The 24292-nt window shown below is 44.4% G+C and overlaps 1 protein-coding gene across 3 annotated transcripts in view; it reads left to right on the top strand.

The window, feature by feature from the left end:
- Positions 1-24292, top strand: part of FAT3 (FAT atypical cadherin 3) — a 444217-nt gene that overhangs the window by 381443 nt on the left and 38482 nt on the right. For all 3 annotated transcript variants that reach the window (XM_044286543.1, XM_044286542.1, XM_044286541.1), the window contains exons 20-21: positions 13196-13330; positions 14857-15014. In XM_044286543.1, the coding sequence (XP_044142478.1) occupies positions 13196-13330; positions 14857-15014 (293 nt within the window). The remainder of the gene's footprint in view (positions 1-13195; positions 13331-14856; positions 15015-24292) is intronic.

The following is a 24292-nucleotide window of genomic DNA, read 5'->3' as shown; positions in this document are numbered from 1 at the left end:
TCAGTGCAGAGTGCGGCGACACATGGAGTCCGCAGGAGACGCGTCTTCATCCCAGCATGCACTGGGGACCTGACGTCACACACAGCGTCAGCCAGCGCGCTGACTATGTGTGAACGCAAGGTCCTGCAGCGCGGTGCCGCGGAGCGGTAAGTGAGAAGCTTCATCTCACTCCCGCTCCGTGGTCATGTGATTTAAACGGATCCTCGATGCAGAAAAACTGCATCGAGGATTTTTTTGCCTCGATTACATTGATTAAATCGATGAATCGTTTCAGCCCTATCTGGATGCCCTTGCTAAATTGTAAGGCACGGTTGTTAGGTTACTTTACATATGGACCTGTACGTTGGTATTACTTGAGCGCTGTATGTTGGTATTATTTGAGCACAGTATGGTGGCATTTATGTTGTGTGGTACTGCAATTTAAACACTGCAGAATATATTACTCTTGCACTTTATGGTAGTGGAGCAGTTGAATCGCATTGTTACTATGGAAGGGTTATTTAGCCATTGTATAGTACTGTAATTTGGATGCCAGAATTAATGGTGCTTTTTGTTGGCCGCTATATGGCATGGTTATATGTACATTGTAGGGTGGTTTGACAACAGTAGGTATTGAACAGATGATCATTCGGCGCAAGACTGGCCGTGTACACCTTAGGGTAACTAAAGAAGAACCTACACTTTAAAGAAAGTCTGTCACCTCCAAGACTGGTTTCTAAATCAGCGTACTGCTACGTAGGGTAGCTGCTCTCTGAAACATACCCGTAACTTTCTTGTGAAAAATCTGATCCTAAAATACGTTTTTTTATTCTTATGCGAAAAAAAGGAATTCAGTGCACGGTGGGCAGGACCCCTTCGTCTAGTGCACCATTGCTCTCCCTGTAACAATGCCCAGGCCTTCTACTTCTTGTTTGATTGACAGTCCCTGAGATTTGAGAGCCGGTAGCGGCGTTGCAGGGTGCACTGAACCGAGCAGCCCCAGCCCTGCTGCATCGAAAACCTTATTTGCATAAAAATAAAAAGACGCATTTCTCCGCATTAGGGCACCAGATTTTCAGAAGAAAGGTATGGTTGTGTTTCAGGGAACCTGGCCTACATGGTGCTATGCTTACTCTGAAACTGATTTTGATTTCACAGCAGAAATACAATTTGCCGTGGAATCCACGGCTGAAATCTGATGGTGACCCTTAGATTTCTACCGCAGATTTGCATCTACGACCACAAATGAATTAGTCCTATTCATTGAATGGCAACCAGGGGCGGATTGGCCATAGACTTTACAGGTAAATTTCCCGATGGGACGATACCCAGGGGGCTACATGAGCCCTCCTCACGGTCGGCCAGTGGAAGTTTTTGGGGGTGTATTTTGTGCTGTGGGCAGTATTTTGTGATCCACTGTGGTATTTGGCTTTGTTGAGGTGGTATAATGTGCCACAATATGGTATTGCTGGCCCTGCCTTCCATCAATTTGGACCCGACTACAAAACGGGGTCACTTTCAGTATTTTTTCCAGGGCCACTTTAAGTTCCCAGTCCACCCCTGGTGGCAACGCAGATTCTGGTTGCACACAACAAGGCGGGGATTTCACCATGGAATATATCCTGAAATCCGCATGAAATGACTGGCGTGTGAACATAACCCTAAAGCATCCAGGCAACTTCTAGGTTAACGCAGTATCTTTATGTCTAGCATGACTAGTGGCCCCAAAAATACTCTTCAGTAATCAGAAATCCAACGTATTAGTTCTTCCCGTCCTCTGCTCCAGGCCGCGAATGATTGCGGGGTTTGATATTTTTAGAAAATCACGGTAAATCAGTGTCTGAGTGTAATTATATATTGCTAGAGGGTCGGAGGTCTAACCAAGAAAACTAATAGAGGAGCAGCTGGGGCCATTGTTTCGTCATCCATCAGGAGGGCCGAGGCGGGGAATCCAGATGATCTCCTCTTGTACGGCCCAGATTCTAAACATTAGGTTCACGATTGAAAGCAAATTAAGGATTGTACCCATCTGAATGGACGCCGGTGCTGCCAACCCGCTGCTTATAACACTTACCGAAACAATGGCTTTCTTGTGGACACAAATTGAAAGACAGTTATGAGCGTTCTAGGGGTGGTGTGTGTCGAAACGCTGAAGAATTTTACATTCATGTCATATTGTTAGGACATAGAGACTAATCACTTAAAAATCCTGCAAGTGTTAACGCGGAGCCCTACGACATTCACTATTCTGCTTCCCCGGCATTTTCCTTAACAAGATCATTAATGGAAACCAAACGGTTTTATCGAGGGATGAAACGTTGAAACATTTCCGGTTAATTTTGATTTTGTCTTTGCAAATATGGCTGGGGGGGATGGGGTGGTGGTGGTACTGTTTCTTATTGAAGAGATGCAGCTGTGTAATGCATCATGGGAAAATCTATATGCAAATGAGTTCCTACCAGCCAAACCAAAATAAAATAAAATATACTGAGAATATAAAAAATGTTATATAAAGACTTAAAGGGGTTGTCCAATAATGTATCCTGTGCCTCCATATGGGATAAAATAGCAAAAGGAGATGCACCCAGCACTTAGTCCCCTGCCCTTTCTCCCGTCTACACCTCCGAGGTCGGTTTACAGGCTACAGTGGTGACGTAGCTGTATACAGCACCTGACCACTGCAGCCAATCACTGGCCTCAGAGGTATACAACTAAGTACAGGTAAGTCCCCAGTCCTCCATGTAGTGCACATGTGTGACCACTAGAGATAAGCAAATAAAAAAAAAAATTGATTTGCCGGTTCGCCAAATTTTTTGGGCCAAAATTCGGTTTTGTCAGAATAATTTGCGGTGAATTACGTTAAAAACTGTTCTTTCCTGGCTGCTGAGAGCCTTTATAGTGGTGTAGAACACTGTGCCTTGCAGTAACACGCATAGGGAGTCTTCTGTGGTAGTGAAATAATACTGTGAGTCCGTATGACATGCAGACGACAGGCGTCGCTCTTAGAATCTCTGCACACTTCACTTATTTGGGCAGTTACGGGGCCAAAACTGACCAAATAGCTCAAGTGTGAACTCAGCCTTACAGGTCAATGTTAGGGCCAAGAAGAAGCGCAGTCCTTTTACACCCTCGTCAGCTGATTCCACATAGATGTCTACAGAACCTGTTCTATTAAACGCTTATACAAGTAGAGCCCCCCCGACAGAGTGGAGATGGTGTCAGCAGTAAGTTTGTGTTGACGTCACTGATTATTTTGCCCTTCCTCTGATCATTCAGAACAATCACCCACAAAAAAATGGATCTTGTCTGTTGAGCATCCGCCTTCACTCGGTCAGCATTTGGTCAGTAATCCATCAGTATTGCTAATGCCCAAAAAAAAACAGGAGTGGATCCAAAACAGAGACGACACGTGAATGGAATATTTGCATGTCTTCTGTGTTTTGTACTCACTCCTGATTTTGGCTACCAAATCATAAGCCAATTCTGATGGACCATGTCATACAGGCCTTACAGCTGCTACACAGACAGGATCCGTTGTGCGTCTCATTTTTCCTTCCTTCTGACAGATCAGAAGAAGGGTCAAATAAATGATGTCAGCGAGGCCGAAAGCCAAAATAGTGGCCCAGTCATGAAGTGGGGAGGGTGGAAACAGCATGAGAAGTCCACAGAGTGGCCCAGTGACATAGTGGGGAGGTAAAAGCCGCATGAGGAGGCCACAGAGCGGCACAATGACAGAGTCTGGAGGTGGCGGCAGCATCAGGAGGTTGTCATTGTTTTCATGTACTTTTTGTATATTTGTTGTTTCATAATATATATATTTTCCTCACACGCCGTAATTCGGTCAATACAGCAAAATGAGTTTGTCAGTCACCCATCAATTTTTACCGAAACAAAACACTTTGAAACAGTGGCACAACAATAGAGTCTGTAGATGGCAGCAGCATGAGGAGGCCACAGTGTGGCAAGGTGATATAGTTTGGATACGGCAGCAGCAGCTGCATCAGGAGACCACAAATTAACCCGGTGACAGAGTGGGGCGGTGGGTGGCAATACCAGTACCCGCTGACAAAGGTGGGTGCAAGAAGGAGCACTTGGCATCAGATGTGTGGCATCATGCGGGTTGCAGCATCAGAGTAGTAGCTGAGGCAGGTAGTCAGAAGAAACCGGTCTCTTTTATCAAACTGTTGGTGTGGCACCATGGATGCTCTAGTCTGATGCATCAGGAATTGTTGGGTGGAAATCCTGGCTAATCCACGCCTGAATTATCTTGACAAAGGTCAGTCTCTCCACATTTTAGGTGGAGAGGCGAGTTCTACTTGGGGTAACTATGGCCCCCGCCGCACTACACACCCGCTCTGATGCCACAATACTGGCGGGGCAGGAAAGCTTTTCCACTGCAAACTCTGCCGATTGCGGACACAAATCCAGTTTGGCTGCCCAGTAGTCCAGCGGATCTTCAATGTGGGGTGGCAGGGTGCTGTCCAAGTATGCCACCACCTGCTGGTTCAGGTCCTGCTCCAGGTCTACCTGCTGCTGCTGGTGAGTAGTTTCTTCACTAGGCGGGTAAAGAAAGCTGCTCATCAGCGACTGTAGACTCAGGCTGCTGCTGATGGAGCTGGTACTGCTCCTGCCACTCCACCCCTCCCCAGCAGCCATGGTGGTGGTGAACGAGGATGGATGAAGGTGCAGATAGGCAGCGGCCAACTGACTTTTACCCCATATAACTGCAGTGCTGAACGCTGCATAAAAAAATAATTTCCACCTGAATAAGTCACAAAAGATTTTAACGCATATAAGTGCAGCGCTTAACGCTGAATACAATATTTTATTTCCACTGAAATAAGTCACAAAAGATTTTAACACATATAAGTGCAGTGCTGAACGCTGAATAAAATTAATTTTTCCACCAAAATACTTCAATAAAGATTTTACCACATATAACGGAGCACGGAGATGGAAAGGGTCTTCAGATTCCCCCCGCACTATACGGACGTCTCGGAAATGTACCGCTGCTCCCGACAGCAGCTTCTGGGAAGGTCATGGAGCGTCCCGGTCCTTTTTTCCATTTTTTTTTTAAACATAGAGGTTTTTCCACTTGCTGTCCCTAGCGCCTTCGCACGTCTGTCCCTGCACTCTGAACGCTTGAAAATGGCAGAATCTAAAATGGCTGCCATATTTATAGGGCTGTGACATCACAGGGCTGGCTGTCTGCTGATTGGCTGCATGCAGGCATGTCAATCTGGTTGATCCCGCCTTCCCAGAGTTCCATGCCCTAGGTCCTCAGTCCTCACATGTTTAGCCGCTATTTTAAGAAAACTGCGATTCGTTACCACGAAGCGCGAGGTAATTAGCTTTCGTTGCGAATAAAATTTTTCCTCAAATTCAAAACGAATTCCACTTCGTCAGCTTTCATTCGCTCATCTCTAGTGACCACCCCACACCTCATTTAGTCAATCATTAGAAAACTTCATCTGTTCTTGAAACCTACAAAAACTAACATGCCTGGTCCTCATTTGTCCTGAGAGTAGCAGATGAGGTGCCCAATACACCAGGTGACAAAGCAGCTTGTGGTCGTGCGACAGAAGATCGCCGCGTCACACTACTACATTGCAACTAATGATAGTGAATGTGGTCCCACGTTACTGTGACGCAACGTTCGGCAGAAATTGAAAACCTGTTGGATTCAGTGCCATCACATTCACCATCATTAAGTGCAATCTTAAAGGGGTTCTCCAGGTGTTATAATTGATGGTCAATCCTGTGGATAAGCCATCGATAGCTGATCGTGAGGGTCTGACGCCTGGCTCCCCGGCCGTACAGTGGCTGTGTTTGGTATTGCAGCCCCAGCCCATTCATTTAAATGGGTCTCAGCTGCACATAGATCATGTGACCGATGAACGCAATGTCTGCAGCCTACAAATAGGTCGCTATGCTCAGTGGAGCACCTTGCCTCTTCCACCAGGTACTCAACGAGGATGCTGGGAGTTGGACCCCCACCAATCAGATAGGCCATCAATACTAAACATCTGGAAAACCCTTTTAATGCCACATATTGCTGTGTAGCCCTAGTCTGCAGGGGCTCCACAAAGATGGGTTTCTATCTTTGCAAAGTGGCGCAACGAGAAAATGGACGCCATAACGGCCCTGTACTACATGCCTGTTGAAGCAGCTTAAAGGTAACCTGCAAAGCAAGGGTTAAATTCTGCAAAAAATAATGTGGTTTGGAGTATCCGCGGCTATGGAGCACAGGCGGCACCTGCTGCCGACATGTATTTTGGGAGTCATTTAAAAGCAGATGTGAAAGTGTAACAAACCGAGCAATGGTAAGCCTAAGCTCGGGGGTCACCCTCGTAAAAAAAAGCCTTCTCTGCGGTGTTCTTTAATCCCGCCACCTTGCATCTTATAATCAGGTTTAGTGAAGACGCATGAACATCTAAATGAACTGTAATCTAGAACATATTGAGTTGATCAATGCCATATGTCGCCCATGTGCTGGATATACAGGAAGGCTGCTGAACTCGCTGTAATCCTCGCCGCACTTCATTTATTCCAAGTAAGGACAAGAAGTGGCGATGACGTCCATGTGAAGCTGGCCTGTCGCTCTTCTAGGGCCGGGCATGGCACTGTGACCATTGCGCTTTGCTTTTTGCAATTGCTTTACGTTGCGGTGCAATATCACACGCCATCGGCCCAAATGCTAACCCATGGTTGCATGAATGGAGGTGTATGAATATGTGGCCACGTTTTTAAAACAAATCTCCAAATATCAGAATTTTTTGCAGAATTCTAGGTTTATATAATAGTCTAGAGTCAATAATGGAGGGGAAACAAGGGAAATCAGTGACATTTCTGCTGAAATCTGTATTTTGACTCTTTACTGGTCATAAAAAATAATGTATGTATATATAATAGAGATAAGTGAATCTATTCGCAGATTCGTTCCGAATCTCCAATTTTTTTAGGCACCGAATCGAACCCAAATCTTTTCTAGTTTGATTCGGACGAATCTTGTAAAACAGCCCATAATAGCATATAAGCTTAATAATCAATCAATAGTGTTCTGTCACCACCAGGCAGGAGGTAATCGCAGTCAGTTGTGGTCAAGCACTAACCGCAGTTTGCGGCAGCAACGATGAAAGTAGATACAGTTAAACCTGACGCTGTATCAGACCGAGCAGACGGGCGGGGGAAAATAAAAAGGTTCGTAAAAAAAAAATCACGAAAAAAGATAGGAGCTTTTTATTTTAAAAAAAAAACAGTGTTTTAGAGGAGTAGAGGGGGTTATATACCAATTTCTAGGGCAATTGGAGCAACTTTGGTTCGGAACGAATTGATTCAGACCTGAACTGAACTTTTTGAACAATTTATTAAATCCGTATCATCTCTAATATATATATATATATGTTCCCAAAAATTAAAAATAACCTCCCCTACAGCTATTGCTTCTGTTCAATCCATTAAGGTTCCTCATGGGTGGAGTCAAGACCTTCTCAGTCCACAGGCACCTCATGGAGAGAAGGAACTTTGCAAACTGTCAGAGCAGGGTTCAAGATAAAAGGGGCCAAGTTTGACTTTACAATAGGATGCTGTCACGGACGGTGTACAGGAAACAAGACAAAGCAACATGCATATATGACTCACTGGATCCAAAGCTAAGGAACCAAAAGGGAGACCCCTGCACAAGACCTGAGACTTTCCCTGGCTGCTCAGCCTATGCAAAGATCCCAGAGGTGGATGGTTGCATATCCACGTACCTCGACTATATAACCCATGAACACCCTACAATAGTGAGGGGACACGACCACCGGCTCCCTACACCAGACACGGAGGGAGTCAGGGTCACCTGGGATCCAGCAAACAGAAAATAACAGATAAATGTTCAGCACTTAACTTTGTAGCAGACTGGAAAACAGGATCAGCATGCACACACACTCCAGGAAGTAGTATAAGCCGCCCAGTAATGCATTATGGGGAGGAATTTAAAGGGAAGCAATCAGTCCAACCACATGACAGCTGAGAGAGGCTAACGAGATGAGGAACTGAATACCACAACAAAGAAAACTCAAGGAGGAGGTTCTGAAAGGCTTCTGTCAGAGCTTCTCAGCTGTCTGGTTGTGACAGATGCTCTTCCAGGATGTATATACTTCATGTAGAGGAGAAATATCCAAAAAGGGGTGCAAAATATCAACCAAAAGTAAGCCAAACACCTAAATGGAGATTTGTGCCACAAAATGCCAAGAGGTGACCTACAAAAGACTGGCACTAAGAAAGGAAGGAGAAAGCTGGAAGTTTTTGCATATACTAATATCGATGTGGTTGACCAGGTGACTAAATACACTCTTCCATAATCTCCAAAATGGCTGCCAAGGGTGACAAACTTTGGCCCTAGTTATAGACTGACATTTTAGTATAGGATATAACATGCAGTCGTGTCGTATTCTGTTGGCGTGCGGCATTGCATTGCCCAAATGGAAAGGGACACAGTCTTACATCTGTCACGCATTAATGTTTCAGGGCACATCTGGCGCCGAGCGCCACAGGTCCGATCTCTTGACGTAAGGACTGTTTATCACGCAGCACTGTGACAAATGAAGAAGCTTACGGAGCCACATTTTATAGATATATAGGACTATAAAAGGGGGAGGTAATGGGCTCAAAATGTCCTGTGATTTAGGTTGAAAAATTTGGAGTCATGGGATTGTAACGGCCTATAGAGTCAGAGATGTAACCTGAAGCTTCTGGGCCCCAATACAAAGTCTGTAATAGGGCCCCACCTACAGTGTACCATTTATAAAACCGTTATCCACCTCTGAAGGTGACCATACGCATCAGACCAGCTGCCGATTATTGCAGGACTGGACAGCTTGATTTTAGCTGATGTTGGACATGTTGGGATATAGGCCTTCACCAGAGGTGTATGGCAATTACTTATTCCCCTCTTTCCATTAAGAATACATGCAGACTCAGCCAACCAATCATGCATGAAGGGGGGGGAGGGAATCGGGAGGAATAGTTGTTGTTCTTCAGTTGCCTGAACTATACAGCAAATACCGTTGAGGATCCATTGAGATCTCCGGTGAAGGTTCCAGGCAGAGAACAGCCTGCTGGATGGAGTACACTGGACCCGGCATTCCCGGATTCTCTAGATCACTACCGGATCCCCATTAACTGTAATGAGATCCGTTGGTGATCCGGTCTCTTTCTGGCAGAAATGCCGATTTTCAGCTGGACAAATACCACTGCACGCAGCCTAAGATGAGAGTGCTCCTTTAATGTTTTCAGCGGATAGGTTGTAAAGGCTTCGATGGCTTGCTTTTCTAGCTGAATACAGGCATAAGGGTGAGGAATTGTTAAAATTCAGAACCCGACCCGTGTTTGAAAACACGACAATTAGTTTGTTTTAGTCGTATCTCAATGTGTTCTGAAATGCAAAACTCTCCGGCATTAATCGCTATCAGATGCATGGCGGCGATGAATGAGCGGCTGTATGAATAAACATGGCTTGACATTTGCAGGGTATCTTCTGGGAGTGCGAGCTGCAGAATACAGTGACACACAACGAAACGCAGACAATGCTGACCTGTTATAGAGTTTTCGGAAACTGCTCTCACCTTTGTGTATAAATCCGGCGGCTCGGGCTGGTCAGTTATGTCAGGGTGTATATAGAGCAGCGATAGCTGGGCCCAAAAAGGACCAATATTTTTGACTGTGTTCCATATTTGACCATTATCTGTCTATGAAATTGGATCTGGAGCGCCAAAACACGGGTACATAGATAGTCCAAGGCAGTGCCAGCTACAACACAGCCATACCGCAAAAGCTGCAAGACAGTGCCAGCCCCAGGACCACTGTAGACCCAATATCAGTGCCAGCCCCTGGACCATTATAGCATGACAGCCACCAGACCCAATATCAGTGCCAGCCCCATGACCATTATAGCATGACAGCCACCAGAGCCAATATCCGTGCCAGCCCCATGACCATTATAGCATGACAGTCACCAGACCGAACATGAGTGCCAGCCCCAGACCATGACAGCCACTGGACCAAACATCAGTGCCAGCCCCATAACTATTATAGCGTGACAGCCACCAGACCCAATATCAGTGCCATTCCAAGGACCACTATAGCATGACAGCCACCAGACCCAATATTATTGCCAGCCCCATGACCATTATAGCATGACAGTCACCAGATCGAACATGAGTGCCAGCCCCAGACCATGACAGCCACCAGACCCAATATCGGTGCCAGCCCCATGACTATTATAGCGTGACAGCCACCAGACCCAATATCAGTGCCATCCCAAGGACCATTATAGCGTGACAGCCACTAGACTCAATATCAGTGCCAGCCCCAGGACCAATATAACAGTGTCAACAAAAGAACAGCTATAGCATGACAGCCACAAGACCCTCATAACAATGCCAGGCCTAGGACCCAATAACAGTACCATCCACAAGACAGCTATAGAATGACAGCCACAAGACCTCCATACTAATGACAGACATAAGGTCTAATAACAGTACCAGCCACAGAAGCACTATAGCGTGACAGTAACAAGCCAACCATACCAATGCCACGTGTAAGACGCAATAAAAAGTGTCACCTACAGGACCCCTATAACAGTACTAGACACAGGACCGCTATAGTGTGACCCAATATCAGTGCCAGCTGCAGGACTGCTTTAACAGTATCAAACACTGGGCATCTATAGTATGACTGCCACAAGACGCCCATAATGCCAAGCATAGGACCCAATAACAGTACCAGCCACACAACCTCAATAGCTTGACCACCACAACACCTTCAATGCCAGGCATCGAACCCAATAACAGTGTCACCTGCAAGATCCCTATAAAAGTAAAAGCCACAGGATCATGATAGCATGACAGTAATGAGCCCCCCTCCCATAACAATGCCAGGTATAGTGTCAGCTACAGGACCCCTTTAATAGTACCAGCCTGCCACAGACTAGTATAGTGCTAGCCCCAGGACCACTATAGCGTGACTCCCATAGCATTGCCAGTCATATCGCCCTCATAACAGTACCAGCCACATGGCTTCTATAAGAGTAAAAACCAGGGTCCCATAACAGAGCTACTGTATTACCACAACCTTCATACGTGACGGCCACCCCACTCCATAAGGGACAGCCACAACCCCTCAAGATAGTCCAAATGAGACAGTGGACAAGTCCATCTAAATATGAGTTTAACTGAAACCCCTGGAGACCCCTCTTTAATCTGACTTCTCGCGGTCACATCATTCAGTCCTAATGTGGCAGACGAGACGATAACATGAAATCTCAGCCTGTCACTCGCTTTAGACCTCGTCTGGGTTAGTAATTGAACCATGTCACTTCTGAAAACAGTAATTTAGCCCTTTCTGAAGGAAAATATATGTTTGTCTCGGTAACACGAAGCCGGTCGGGAGACGTAAGCCGAGCGTTTCCATGTCAGCACCGCACCAGCCTTCCATCAAATGCCGTAATTGATTGCATAGGAAGTTAAGTAGGACCTCCAGATGGCACAGATTTAGGTAAACGATCCCCTGTATGTTTTTCTTCTTACACACTTTAGCTCTGGTTATGTGTTTTACATTTGTTATACTGGAAGATTAACTGGTTGCGAAGGAACAATGTGAGCAACGCGAGTCCTTGGGATGACGTACATGCAAGATTGTATTAGGAGATGGTCATGGGCAGCCATTGTAGATGCCACGGCTCTCATGTAACTTCTAGGGACTGGTGTATCTAAGTCTATCATGTGTTATACGGTCTCAGAGAGGGCGTGGGGTGCTAGATTCATCATGGCACAAAAAGTTCCAGCCCTACTGTGCTGCTGGGATGCTGTGTCAGAGTCTGCAGATGGCAGTGCATGCTAGGAGTTGTAGTTATAGCACCACTGGAAAGCCACCACTTGCATGCTACGGATCAAAGTCTATTGCAAGGATCAGCAACCTCCGGCACTCCAGTTGTCCTGAAACTACAACTCCCAGAATCCTCCTTTCATTTCTATGGGAGTAGTGTGCATGTTGGGAGTTATAGTTTCACAGCAGCTGGAATGTCGAAGGTTGCTAATCCCTGCCACCGTACATTCCGAGAAATCCAAAAATTTCCAGACCTTTTCTGGACCTGAGATGGTGTGTCAGAGTTTCCGGCTTTCAGTGCCTGCTGGGAATTATAGTTACACCAGATTTGGAGAAAGACAGGTTGGAGACCGCTAAACAAAGTCTGTCATGTATAATACTATCTCAGAGGGGTCATACAGGACTACGTTCCTCGTAATCCAAAAAGTTCCAGGCCTTTTGTACACGTGTGATGGTGTGTCAGAGTTTGCAGCTTTCAATGCATGCTGAGGGTTGTAGTTACACCATATTTGAAGAATGATAGGTTGGAGACTTCTGATCTAAGTCTGTCATTCATAATACTTTCTCAGAGGGGCCACGCAGGACTACATTCCTTGTAATCCAAAAATATCCAGGCCTTTTGTGCACCAGACATGGTGTGTCAGATTTGCGGCATTCGGTGCATGCTGGGAGTTATAGTTTCACCCACAGTTAGAGGACTACAGAGTGGAGACTACTGTTTAAACTCTACCATGTATAATACTATCTAAAAAGGGGTCTGGAAATTTTTGTAATCCAAAAAATTGGCAGCCTTTTGTGGTGTGTCAGAGTCTGCGGCTTTCCATGCATGCTGAGAGTTGTAGTTACACCTTGTTTGGAGACCTACAGGTTGGAGACTACTGACCTAAGGCTTTCATGTATAATAATATGTCAGAGGGGCCACACAGTACTACATTCCTTGCAATCAAAAAATACCCAGGACCTTTTGTGCACCTGATATGGTGTATCAGAGCTCGCAGTTATAGTTACACCACAGCTGGAGAGCTACAAGTTGGAGAGTGCTCATTTATCATGTGAATATCACAACTCGTTCTATGTCATACTATATTACAGTGGTACTTTCTGCCAGTACCTCTTGGAGGTACTACTGTATTTGAGACAGGTTTCATGCCTGTACTGTAGCTCTTGTGCTTTATGATGGGGCATGACAAATGGAAACCAAAAAGTGAGTCTCATTTCAAAAACAGTTTGACGTGGCTACGGCACTCAACCCAAATCGAAAACTTCTGTGACCACGACACCACCAGCCATCTTTGTAGCACAATCAGAAAGTTCTTTCCTCTTTGACTTTTTCTGTCTTTTGCAGGTGGACTTTGTCCTGGCTCTGCAGATCCATGTTTGAACAAGCCGTGTCCCGAGGACATGCAATGTGTTGGGTACGAAGTCAGCCGGAGACCATTTATCTGCCAGTGCCCACCAGGCAAACTCGGAGAATGCTCAGGTAAAATCCATTATTCGGTGAATTGTATCAAGCCCACCAGAAGCTTTTAACATTTCTTTCTACATAAAACAGCTGCAGATGTTTTTTAGCCTAAAACTGGGAGGTAATAAATAAAGACAGGAGAAGACATACATCTTGGCCCGGGTGGGGTTGGAAGGTTAACCACATTGAAATGCTGGAGATACCACATGGTGCACCATACTGATGTCATTATTGAAGAGTAGTCACAATAAGTCCTGTAGATCCTGTATAACTGAGCACAATGACCTCACCAGCAACCACAAGAGGAGAAGACGTAATACTAGTCAGGTCTAGAAAGACCGGGCTAGCCAAAAGTCAAGAACCAGCAAGATGGCACAATCCTTGGGCATTTGTCCTCAAGGCTACATTCACATCAGCATTTTCAAATGTGATAGGCTGTTTCAGTAGAGGAACAGCCTGCTGGAGTTGACCATACCATAGATGGATAATGCTGGGAAACGCCATATCTTTATTGACTACAGTAGGATCTACCGGGTTTCCTGCCACTTTCCGGGATAAATTCTGACTTTTGGCTGGACAAAAAGTCTTGCATGCTTGAATTTTGGCCATACAAAAGTTGGCATTATGCCAGAAAGCGTTTTTTTGTCAATGGGGGTCCAGCAGTTCCCGGCATTATCCGGCTATGCCAGATATTGTGAACCCTGGGCAGGCTATTCCCCTGCTGGACTTCAAAATGCTGACATGAAGGTAGGGTTTTTGCCAGTGGGTACACCAATGAGGAATGCTGTCTAGTCCACCACCATTTTAAAGGCTGCCATCTTGAACGGTAGACATCCTAACTTACCACAAAATTACCTTAAAGGGGTTCTCCACTTTGGACATTGCCTACTTTGTAAAAGGTCACTTTCTAATATGCTCACTGCAAAGTGTACAACTCCTAAGATCCCCCCCAAGATCAGCTGTAATCAGTGAGGGAACCTGGAAGTAAGTAGTCACTCTCCCTGCAGCGCCACCACAGGGGAAAGGAAGAATTACAGAACGACCATTTGCGTCAAATGGTCCTCCAGAGTGAGAGATGCTCTGTGTAACTAATCTCTGGCCAAGATATGAGGATCCTGAACAGAGGACCCCCTCCCTCTATTAACTAATGGGGTATATAAAGATTAGATTTTTTATAGTCGACTTCCTCTTTATATCTTCAGGGCATGCTCAGTCTACTGTATTTTTAGTATATTACACAAACTTAAAGTTTCAATCCAAAATTGTTGGATATTTGTAAGTCTCGCCCATTTCCACATGCAAGTCCCACCCTATTCCATTGGAAACACCCCTAAAACAACAGAAACACCCCTTAAGTACAAATTAGCATGAACTATGCTTTTAGTGACCCAAAATATATTGCATTATTACCCTAGTTGATAATCGGTTAGCCTTGTTGGACATCCATCTCTTTACCCCTATGCTCTCACATCTTGCACATGTTCAATGCGGTATACGCTAACTAGATTGCGGTATGAACACAGTATGTTTGCTCACCGTTTCAGGACATACTTCACTCAGTTTTGCTGGAAACAGTTACATTAAATACCGGGTCTCGGAGAACAGCAAGCGAGATGAATTCAGACTGGGCCTGCGAATGCGGACTCTGCAGAACAATGCTATAATCATGTACACGAGATCGAACCCCTGCATGATCCTGAAGGTAAGCCACTGTTACCAGCAGTAAACCTGATGAAATGGATCAGAGATCATTCATGGTCAGAGCTTTGTTTTCCTCCTCCAAATCCTCTGCATAGACATAGTATTCTGGCTACCTGCAGCCACCAGTAGGGGGAGCTTACTGCATACTGTGTTAGACTATATGTATACATACTAGTCATATGAAAACTTTACGCTGAGTGAATGCTGGGGCCTTACTTTACATCGGACAGCATGGTCACCTCTCTGCCGGGATGTGGTGGCCGACGGCCGTCTGACAAGACAGGGCAGAATTCAAGGGTCCAAGTTCTCCACGTTGGTGTGATCCCAAAGGTGGGACCAACATCTGTCAAACATTTATAGAATATCCTATCATATTTGTCAACAGTCTCGAATTTTCAGGGACTATCCTTAAATTCCAGAGACAGTCCTGAAAAATTCAGGATATCCTGGGAAATGGGTGGGGCTTATGACTGGGTAATCTTAAGCAGCAAGGCTGTCCCTTATAAGGATAGTGCTCTGTGGCTTGCATATAAGGGGGATCTGTGGCTGGCATAGTCAGGAGGCACTGAGACTGGCAATGTGATGGAGCAACGTGGCCGGCATAGTCAGGGGGCACTGATTGGCATAGTCAGGGGATACTGTGGCTGGCAATATGATCAGGCATTGACTTTCGTACTGTGTCTGTACTATATCAATTGTATATCACCCATAGAATATGTATAGTAAAATTGTGAGTGCGTCCTATGGTCCAGTGCACCTATATTATGGTCTGAATTCAGTTCCGAAAAATATGATATATACTCTTAACAACAAACTCAGCACTGCTACATCTGTGTCCCTTCTCTCCTACTGCTTTGATGGTGTCGTTTTTGGTCTTCACTGAAACAGTGAGCTCAGGATGAGCATTACAACGGGTCCCTGCCCTAAAGAGAAGTCACCGCAATCTGTAGCGCATGTTTTCCTGCAATCTTTGGGAACTCATGGAATAGTTCTTTCCACGAATGTTTCCATATTTAGTAAATGTACCGTGCAGTCCTGATTGCTGCAATCCCAGCTTCATTTTTGTGCTCAGTGTGTCGCCTATAACCCAGAATCATATGCGCCATCTCATCAGCGTAAACAGCTATTGGATGAGGTGTAAATAGAGCATCACCATATTACGGTGTAATTATACACACGCGGAGGTCTGAGAAATTACATGGTTTATTATATGACTCTCGCCCGCCCTCCTCCCACCTCGTCCTTTCTAATTAATTATTGCGTCTAGCCTCCGCACAGAGAACAAGCTCAGGGACCCCTTACCTATAAATACTATGTTTTTCCTGACTCTTACGCCTAATTTGCTTTAATAAGCCACAGAAACTTTTTCTTTTAACATCTATCTCAATGTTTGATAGATTTAAAAGAACAGCGAGCATATTCTGTATTCCTAGCACAACATGAGCAGCTCCCGCGGTGGAGGACTCAGCGTGATCCTGTATTAGGAGGTTAGCCATTCAAGTGAATGAGCACCATGTAATACCACCTTCCTCCTGTAGTGGCCGCTGCAGGAAAAATGTCCAGCTGCCCACTGTCAATAAGAGCTGATCGCTGGGGATCTCAGCTGCCAGACCCTTGGCGATCACCTGATCTTCATTTAGAACAAAGGTTGTCCAGATGGAACAACCTCTTGAAGGTATGCTTTTATGAGATGGGAGAACCATGGCTTCTGTTACTCACTCACTAGTTTGGGCCAAATCAATGGTAACAGCTGAGACCCCAAGCAGTCAGCCTATCTCGTAATCAGAGCACCGCTTGTATATCAAGACTGAAACCTATTTTAAAGGGGTTGTCCAGGATTAGAAAGACATGGCTGCCTTCATCCAAAAATGGCGCAACACCTTTCCGTAGGTTACGTGCAGCATTGCAGCTAAGCCTCATTCACGTCAATGGTGCTGAGATTCCATACCAACACACAACCTGTGGACATGAAAGGGAAAGCAGCCATGTTTTTCTTATCCTGCGCAACCCCTTTAAGTCTACACAAAGTTCTCCTTAATTTCAGAGGGCGCGTTATGTTACCAGAGGACAACGCATTGTGGGTGGTCAGATGGCGGTTACACAGCTACAGCAAACTGTTAGGTCACATGGCTGACAGAGGGGTGGAGCTTAATGCTGTCTGTTTCCAAGGGCAACCAGTAGAAATGTAAAAGCTGGTTTGTGCATGACTAGAGGAGAGATACCGGATTCATCTATCGTAGTTTATAACGATTTCGCCTTTTCTTTAATGAAAGCCATTATTTTCCGGGGAGCTCCTGCGTACACCTGGAAGTCAGTCTGAGCAAGGCGAGCTCTAGATAATAGATGATGAGAGTGGATTTCAGACCACCCCAGGCTTCCTATAGACTAAGCAGGAGTCACCGAGCACTGATGTAGCAGAGCCGAGAAGCAGCGGTTAAGTATTACATAAAGGAACCGAACTGTACCGTATGTATTTGTCAGACCCACCTAAGGTGCATTTTAATTCAGTTTACAAAACCAAGTCTGTGTAATTTTCTTCTCATGCATAATATAGTACAAAAGCAAAAAAATAAAAAAATAAAACGACCCGTGCCACCTGTCTCCTGAGAGCGCAGAACCGCTGTATCCTTCATTCCCTGTGCAGACTCTTTGAAGCCTTGCTAAAAAGCTTTTGAATGTAAATTGCTAGTTTGCTACAGAACGGAGATGCAGCATCGGGCTCGGGGGGGGGGGGGGGGGGATCATTTAGGTCGTTACAAGTAATTAAAGCTGGAAACTGTATTTTCCTCTGTTTAACTTTCTTTACACCAGAGTCAGATAAAGTCTATAAAGGCCACGCCACTGGATATTAGTAGCTTGTCTGTTTTCAACTTTAGGTTAAGTGGCCCTTTAAAGAAATGAAAATGGCTGCCTCCGTGATCATTACTTTATCTCTTATATCCCCATTTCATAGACCCCTCCATTAACATACACATACAGTACATAGGGTTCAGTGATACTGGCAGCTCATCTTATATCACTGCTTTTCTATAAGTTTAAACTGACTTTAGGTTTAGTGACCCTTTAAATAAAAAATGTCTGCCACCATGACCACTAGTACTTTATCTCACATACCTCCATTTCTGACACTCTCCTTAAAAATATGCCTATATACTGTACATGTAAGAGATATTATCAGCTCCTCCTATAACACAGCACTTCTAGAACTTTCTGACTTTAGGTTAATGGATCCTTTATAGGAAAAAATGTCTGCCAACATGATCACCACTTTATCTCACATATCTCCAGTTCTTTGATCTTCCTTAAAGATATACATACGTAGGACCTAGGGATATTAGCAGCTCATCTGATATCACTGCTGTTTGATACGTTTTTGACTTTAGGTTTAATGACCCTTTAAATGAAAAATGTCTGCCCCCATGATCACTACTTTATCTCCCATATTTCCAGTTCTTAGAACTTCCTTAAATATATACATATGTAGGCATCAGTGAAATTAGCAGCTCATCTTATATCACTGCTGTTCTGTAGGTTTCTGATTTTTGGTTTAGTGACCCTTTAAATGACAAATGTCTGCCTCCACCATGATCACCACTTTATGTCAAATGCCCCCGTTTCTCCGACTCTCCTTAAAAATAGGCATACATGGGGTTGAGACTCTGAGTAATATTAGCAGTTCTTCCGCTCTTTTATAAGTTTCCGACTTTAGAATAATAGACCCTTTAAAGGGATAAAAAATGTCTGCCAACACGATCACTGCTTTATCTCACATATCGCCAGCTCTTTGACCCTCCTTACAGATTTACATAAGTAGGACTGAGTGATATTATTAGCTTATACTATATCACTGCTGTTCTATAAATTTTTGACTTTAGGTTAAGTGACCCTTTAAATGAAAAATGTCCGCCCCATGATCACTACTTTATCTCATATATCTCCAGTCCTTTGAACTTCCTTAAAGATATACATACATAGGACTGAGTAATATTAGCAGCTCATCTAATATCACTGCTGTTCTATACATTTTTTACTTTAGGTTTAGCGACCCTTTAAGTGAAAAATGTCCGCCCACAGGATCACTACTTTATCTCACACATCTCCAGTCCTTTGAACTTCCTTAAAGATATACATATGTAGGACTGAGTGATATTAGCAGCTCATCTAATATCACTGCTGTTCTATACATTTTTGACTTTAGGTTAAGTAACCCTTTAAATGAAAAATGTCCGCCCCCATGATCACTACTTTATCTCATATATCTCCAGCTCTTTGACCCTCCTTAAAGATATCCATACATAGATGTATATGGTATTAGAAGCTCTTCTTATAACGCTGCACTTTTATATGTTTCCGACCTAAGGTTTAGTGACCCTTTAAAGGGACCCTGCCTTGTTGTCAAGTCTCTGGCCCCTTTTAATTACATAAAGAAATACAATATATATTTTTTCCCACTCCTCACTTATTTACTTGCAACCATGATTGAAACGAAACGTCCGGCCCGCCTGACACATTTTCTTGGGAAATCGTTACGGAACATATGGGATGGGTTGTATCCTTTCTCTCAACATCTGCTGGTGAAATGAACGAGGTTAAGAAGTATAATGAGATTAGAGCGTCTAGGCCGGAATCCTAATTTGTAGCAAAATCACCTTCAGCCTTGGCCGCGGCTGGAGCCGGTGCTCCTCTTTATGTATGTTACCGATTCCTCGTCGGTGCAGTACCTGGCAAGACATGAAGGAGAAGTCCTACCCAGGATGATTCTTATTACCAGTACGTCAGCCATTTTTTTTTTACTGCAGGTTGGCAAATCTCATAGCTTGGCGCGGCTCCCAGTTGTGAAACAAGCAACATTTTAATTAGCTACACCCGCCATAGAGTGCACACAGCTCCCCCGACGTCTCCTAGGCATTAAGTATACGGACTTACAGATGGACCTTATACGGCTGATGTATTCCCATATGTATCTGTGTAATGTGCTTTGTGGAATGGGAAGATGATATTTGGGAGCTGACGGGGGAGGGTCTCCTGGGGTCTTCAGATAGATAAGCTGGCGGGGGGGGGGGGGTCCAATTTAGACTGAAACCGTATGGTAATTTCAGCAACAAAAAAAAATATTTTTTTATTTTTTTTATTGTGAAAACATTTTGTAATAATGTAGAATACAGATGCAATTTTCGAACATATTTTTTGTATCAATTTGTCACAGTTTTTAAAACTCTCTGCTTGCTGTCATTGAAAGGGACCCTTTATTGTCTACATTAGGACAGGCCATGTGATGATCGTGCAGGTTTTTCTGCAGGTTCAGTACAGTTATCAGTGTGACCTTCACATGACCAGGACAGATGTTCTTCCAATCACTGACAGCAAGCAAAGATATTTGCTGAAGTTATTGTTCTTTCAGTAAAAAACAGGGAAACTGTTGTAGAAAATGGGTCTTTAGGAGACGAGTAGCCACGCTCACCCCTTGCCACTATTAGACAGTTTTTCTCATAATTTTAGCTCAGATTATACTACCATTAAATGCCAAATTAATATTGCCATAAACCGCCCACATAATACCGCCATATAGTGCCGAAATAGTATACAGTATCCAAACAACCCTTTCTTAAAGAGCCCACATAATATTACCACATACAGGCCACATAATACCACTATATAGTGCCCAATAATATACAGTTTCCAAATAACATTTCTTTAAGAGCCCACGTAATACTGCCATATACAGCCCACATAATAACGCCATATAGTGCCCAAATAACATAAAGCTCATTTTAAAAGCCCACATAATAGTCAAGCACTGGCCGTGCGACTTGCTTAAATCTCCGCCACCTCTCATGCCGACAAAGATTTACGTTCTTTTCTATGCCAAAAACAGGCATAGAAAATGATAAATGAGATGGGCTGGCCCACCCCCTCCCCGCCCATGTCACGTCCCCTTTTTCCGCCACCTCGGAAAAGTGGCGTGAGCGGGGGAAGTGTACATTTGGCTGCAAATCCCCTTTGCGACCGAATCTGAGACAAAAGTACCCAAAAAATCGGTGTCCAAATATAGTGCTGTGTCCAAATAACAGTTCTCTAAAGTGCCCACGTAATACTGCTAAACACAGCCCACATAACACCACCATATATCGCTCAAATAATATACAGTATCCAAATAACATTTCTTTTAAGAGTTCACATAATACAACTATATGCAGGCCGATAATGCCACCATATAGTGCTCAAATAATATACAGTATACAAATAACATTTCTTTTAAGAGCACAAATAATGTTGCCATATACAGTCCACATAATAACATCATATAGTGCCCAAATATTATACCGTACATCATCCAAATAAAACTCATTCTAACAGCCCACATAATGCTGCCATATACAGCCCACATTATAGCGCTATATAGCACCCATATATAATATACAGCATCCTAAATAATACTTGTTTTAAAATCCCACAAAACACCACCATATAGTGCTCAAATAATATGCAGTATTCAAATAACACTACTCTAACCCTAAGTTCACACCTGAGCGTTTTACAGCGCGTTCAAACGCGCTGTAAAACGCTCAACACGTGAAAACCAATGCTTCCCTATGGCCCTGGTTCACACTTGAGCGTTTTACAGCGCGTTTGAACGCGCTGTAAAACGCCCGACGCATAAACAAGTTCAGGAGCTTTTTTTGGGGCGTTTGACGCGCGTTTGGGCCATAGACTCATTGGACAACACTGCTGTCAATCACCCAAACGCGCGTTTACTATTACAAAAAACGCGCATAAAAACGCGCGACAAAAACGCGCGTAAAACGCGCGTTTGAGAAACGCTTAGGTGTGAAAGCAGGGTAAGGCTACTTTCACACTAGCGTTCGGGCGGATCCGTTCTGAACGGATCCGCCCATAATAATGCAGACGGAGGCTCCGTTCAGAACGGATCCGTCTGCATTATATTAGCTAAAAAAAGCTAAGTGTGAAAATAGCCTGGGACGGATCCGTCCAGACTTTCAATGTAAAGTCAATGGGGGACGGATCCGCTTGAAGATTGAGCCACATTGTGGCATCTTCAAACGGATCCGTCCCCATTGACTTACATTGTAAGTCTGGACGGATCCGCACGCCTCCGCACGGCCAGGCGGACACCCGAACGCTGCAAGCAGCGTTCAGCTGTCCGCCTGTCCGTGCGGAGGCGAGCGGAGCGGAGGCTGAACGCCGCCAGACTGATGCAGTCTGAGCGGATCCGCTCCATTCAGACTGCATCAGGGCTGGACGGCTGCGTTCGGGTCCGCTCGTGAGCTCCTTCAAACGGAGCTCACGAACGGAAACCCGAACGCTAGTGTGAAAGCAGCCTAAAGAGCCCACTTAATCCTGCTCTATGCAAGCCACATAATACCACCATATAGTGCTCAAATGATAGAAAGTATCCAAATAAAACTTCTCACATAATACTGCCATATAGTTCCCACTTAATACTAAAATTTAGTTCCTAAATATTATCACCGTATGTCACTTAAATAATGCATAGAAAAAGATCTCAAATCCTAAAGCTGTCCTAAATGGATAGATTAGAAGCAGCCATGTTTGCATCCCCTTTAAATGCTCTTATACAGAAGCTTTCATTCCGTTCATTGGACGGGAACGCCATGTGGGTCGGGTGTAAATTCTGTATTTGGGGCCATAGGGTAGGGCTATGCAGCCATCTTGTCCTCAACACTCGTCCTAAGTTGCCGCTACCCCTACCTCAAAAAATCCCAAACTGTGAGGTCGTGGTTGTGGCCACTTACCGCCATTCATGTCAATGGCTGCACTGCTACAGATCGCCCTATAGCCCCGGCCTAAAAAGTTTGATTTACCCCCAGTCTTGTTAATTGCAATCGCCTCACACAATTATCTTATGTCTCGTCACCGGTGACAGGTGACCCTGTGAGGGTTTACACTAGCACTGTATTGCGGTAGTACAGTAACAGCTTAGACACTTCCTGAGCGTCCGCCCCTGACGTGTGGAGAATTCACTGCGCCGACATCTGATCCCCTCTAAACGGCTGTCACTCGGTGTGAGTGATGGCGGCTCCTGCTGACAGGAAATATACTGACGAGCCGCAGGGCGGGAGAAGAAACTGCGCGGCTGTATACAGAGTCAGGAATGGCTGATGGTTCATATTTTCTATACTACAGAGAAGAATCTGTATCTATCTATCTATCTCATATCTATCTCCTATCTATCTATCTATCTCATATCTATCTATCTCATATCTATCTCCTATCTATCTATCTATCTATCTATCTATCTATCTCATATCTATCTATCTATCTATCTCCTATCTATCTATCTCATATCTATCTATCTATCTATCTATCTATCTATCATCTATCTATCTATCTATCTATCTATCTATCTATCTATCTATCTATCATCTATCTATCTATCTATCTATCTATCTATCTATCTATCATCTATCTATCTATCTATCTATCTATCTCATATCCATCTATCTATCTATCTATCTATCATCTATCTCATATCTATCTATCTATCTCATATCCATCTATCTATCTATCTATCTATCATCTATCTCATATCTATCTATCTATCTATCTATATAACAAGAAAAATGAGCGCCACTCCAAGTAGTAAAGTGATGAATCCTTTATTCACACCAGTGGTGTGAATAAAGGATTCATCACTTTACTACTTAGAGTGCCGCTCATTTTTCTTGTTATTTTCAATAGGGAAATCATTCCATTCCCTCTGAGACGTGCACCCGCTTTTTTCCTTGTTGAGCCAGTGCCGCCTTTTTTCTTCATATATCTATCTATATATATATATCTATCTCAAATCAAATCAAATCAGCTTTATTGGCAGGACTAAATACATTTTAGCATTGCCAAAGCAAGTGGGAAATAATTGGGTAGGTTTGGGGGGTGGGGACAGGTCCAGGGTGGGGGTATAGGAGTCCATAGTATATCAGGCTCCTCTCAGTCCATGGCAGGCAGTAATATATTGTGCTTCTATGGTCGCTGTGTTCTCCACTTCCCCCAGCAGTATGGAGAGTCTCTTTTCCTCCTCCATGGAGATGAAGCCTAGGCAGAGATCAGACAGTCTCCTGAAGTCAGTCTCTCTCACTGCTGAGTATTTGGGGCACCGCAGCAGGAAATGAGCCTCTTCCTCCACGGCCTCCTGGTCACACTGCTGGCACAGTCTGCTCTCCCTGAGCTTGTACCTCTGTCGATGACACCCGGATTCATTGAGCAGGCTGTGGGCGCTCAGTCTGTAGCGGCTCAGGATCT

The sequence above is a fragment of the Bufo gargarizans genome, chromosome 3, assembly GCF_014858855.1.
Source record: "Bufo gargarizans isolate SCDJY-AF-19 chromosome 3, ASM1485885v1, whole genome shotgun sequence".
NCBI lineage: Eukaryota > Metazoa > Chordata > Amphibia > Anura > Bufonidae > Bufo > Bufo gargarizans.
This window is presented reverse-complemented; position numbering and strand designations above follow the sequence as displayed.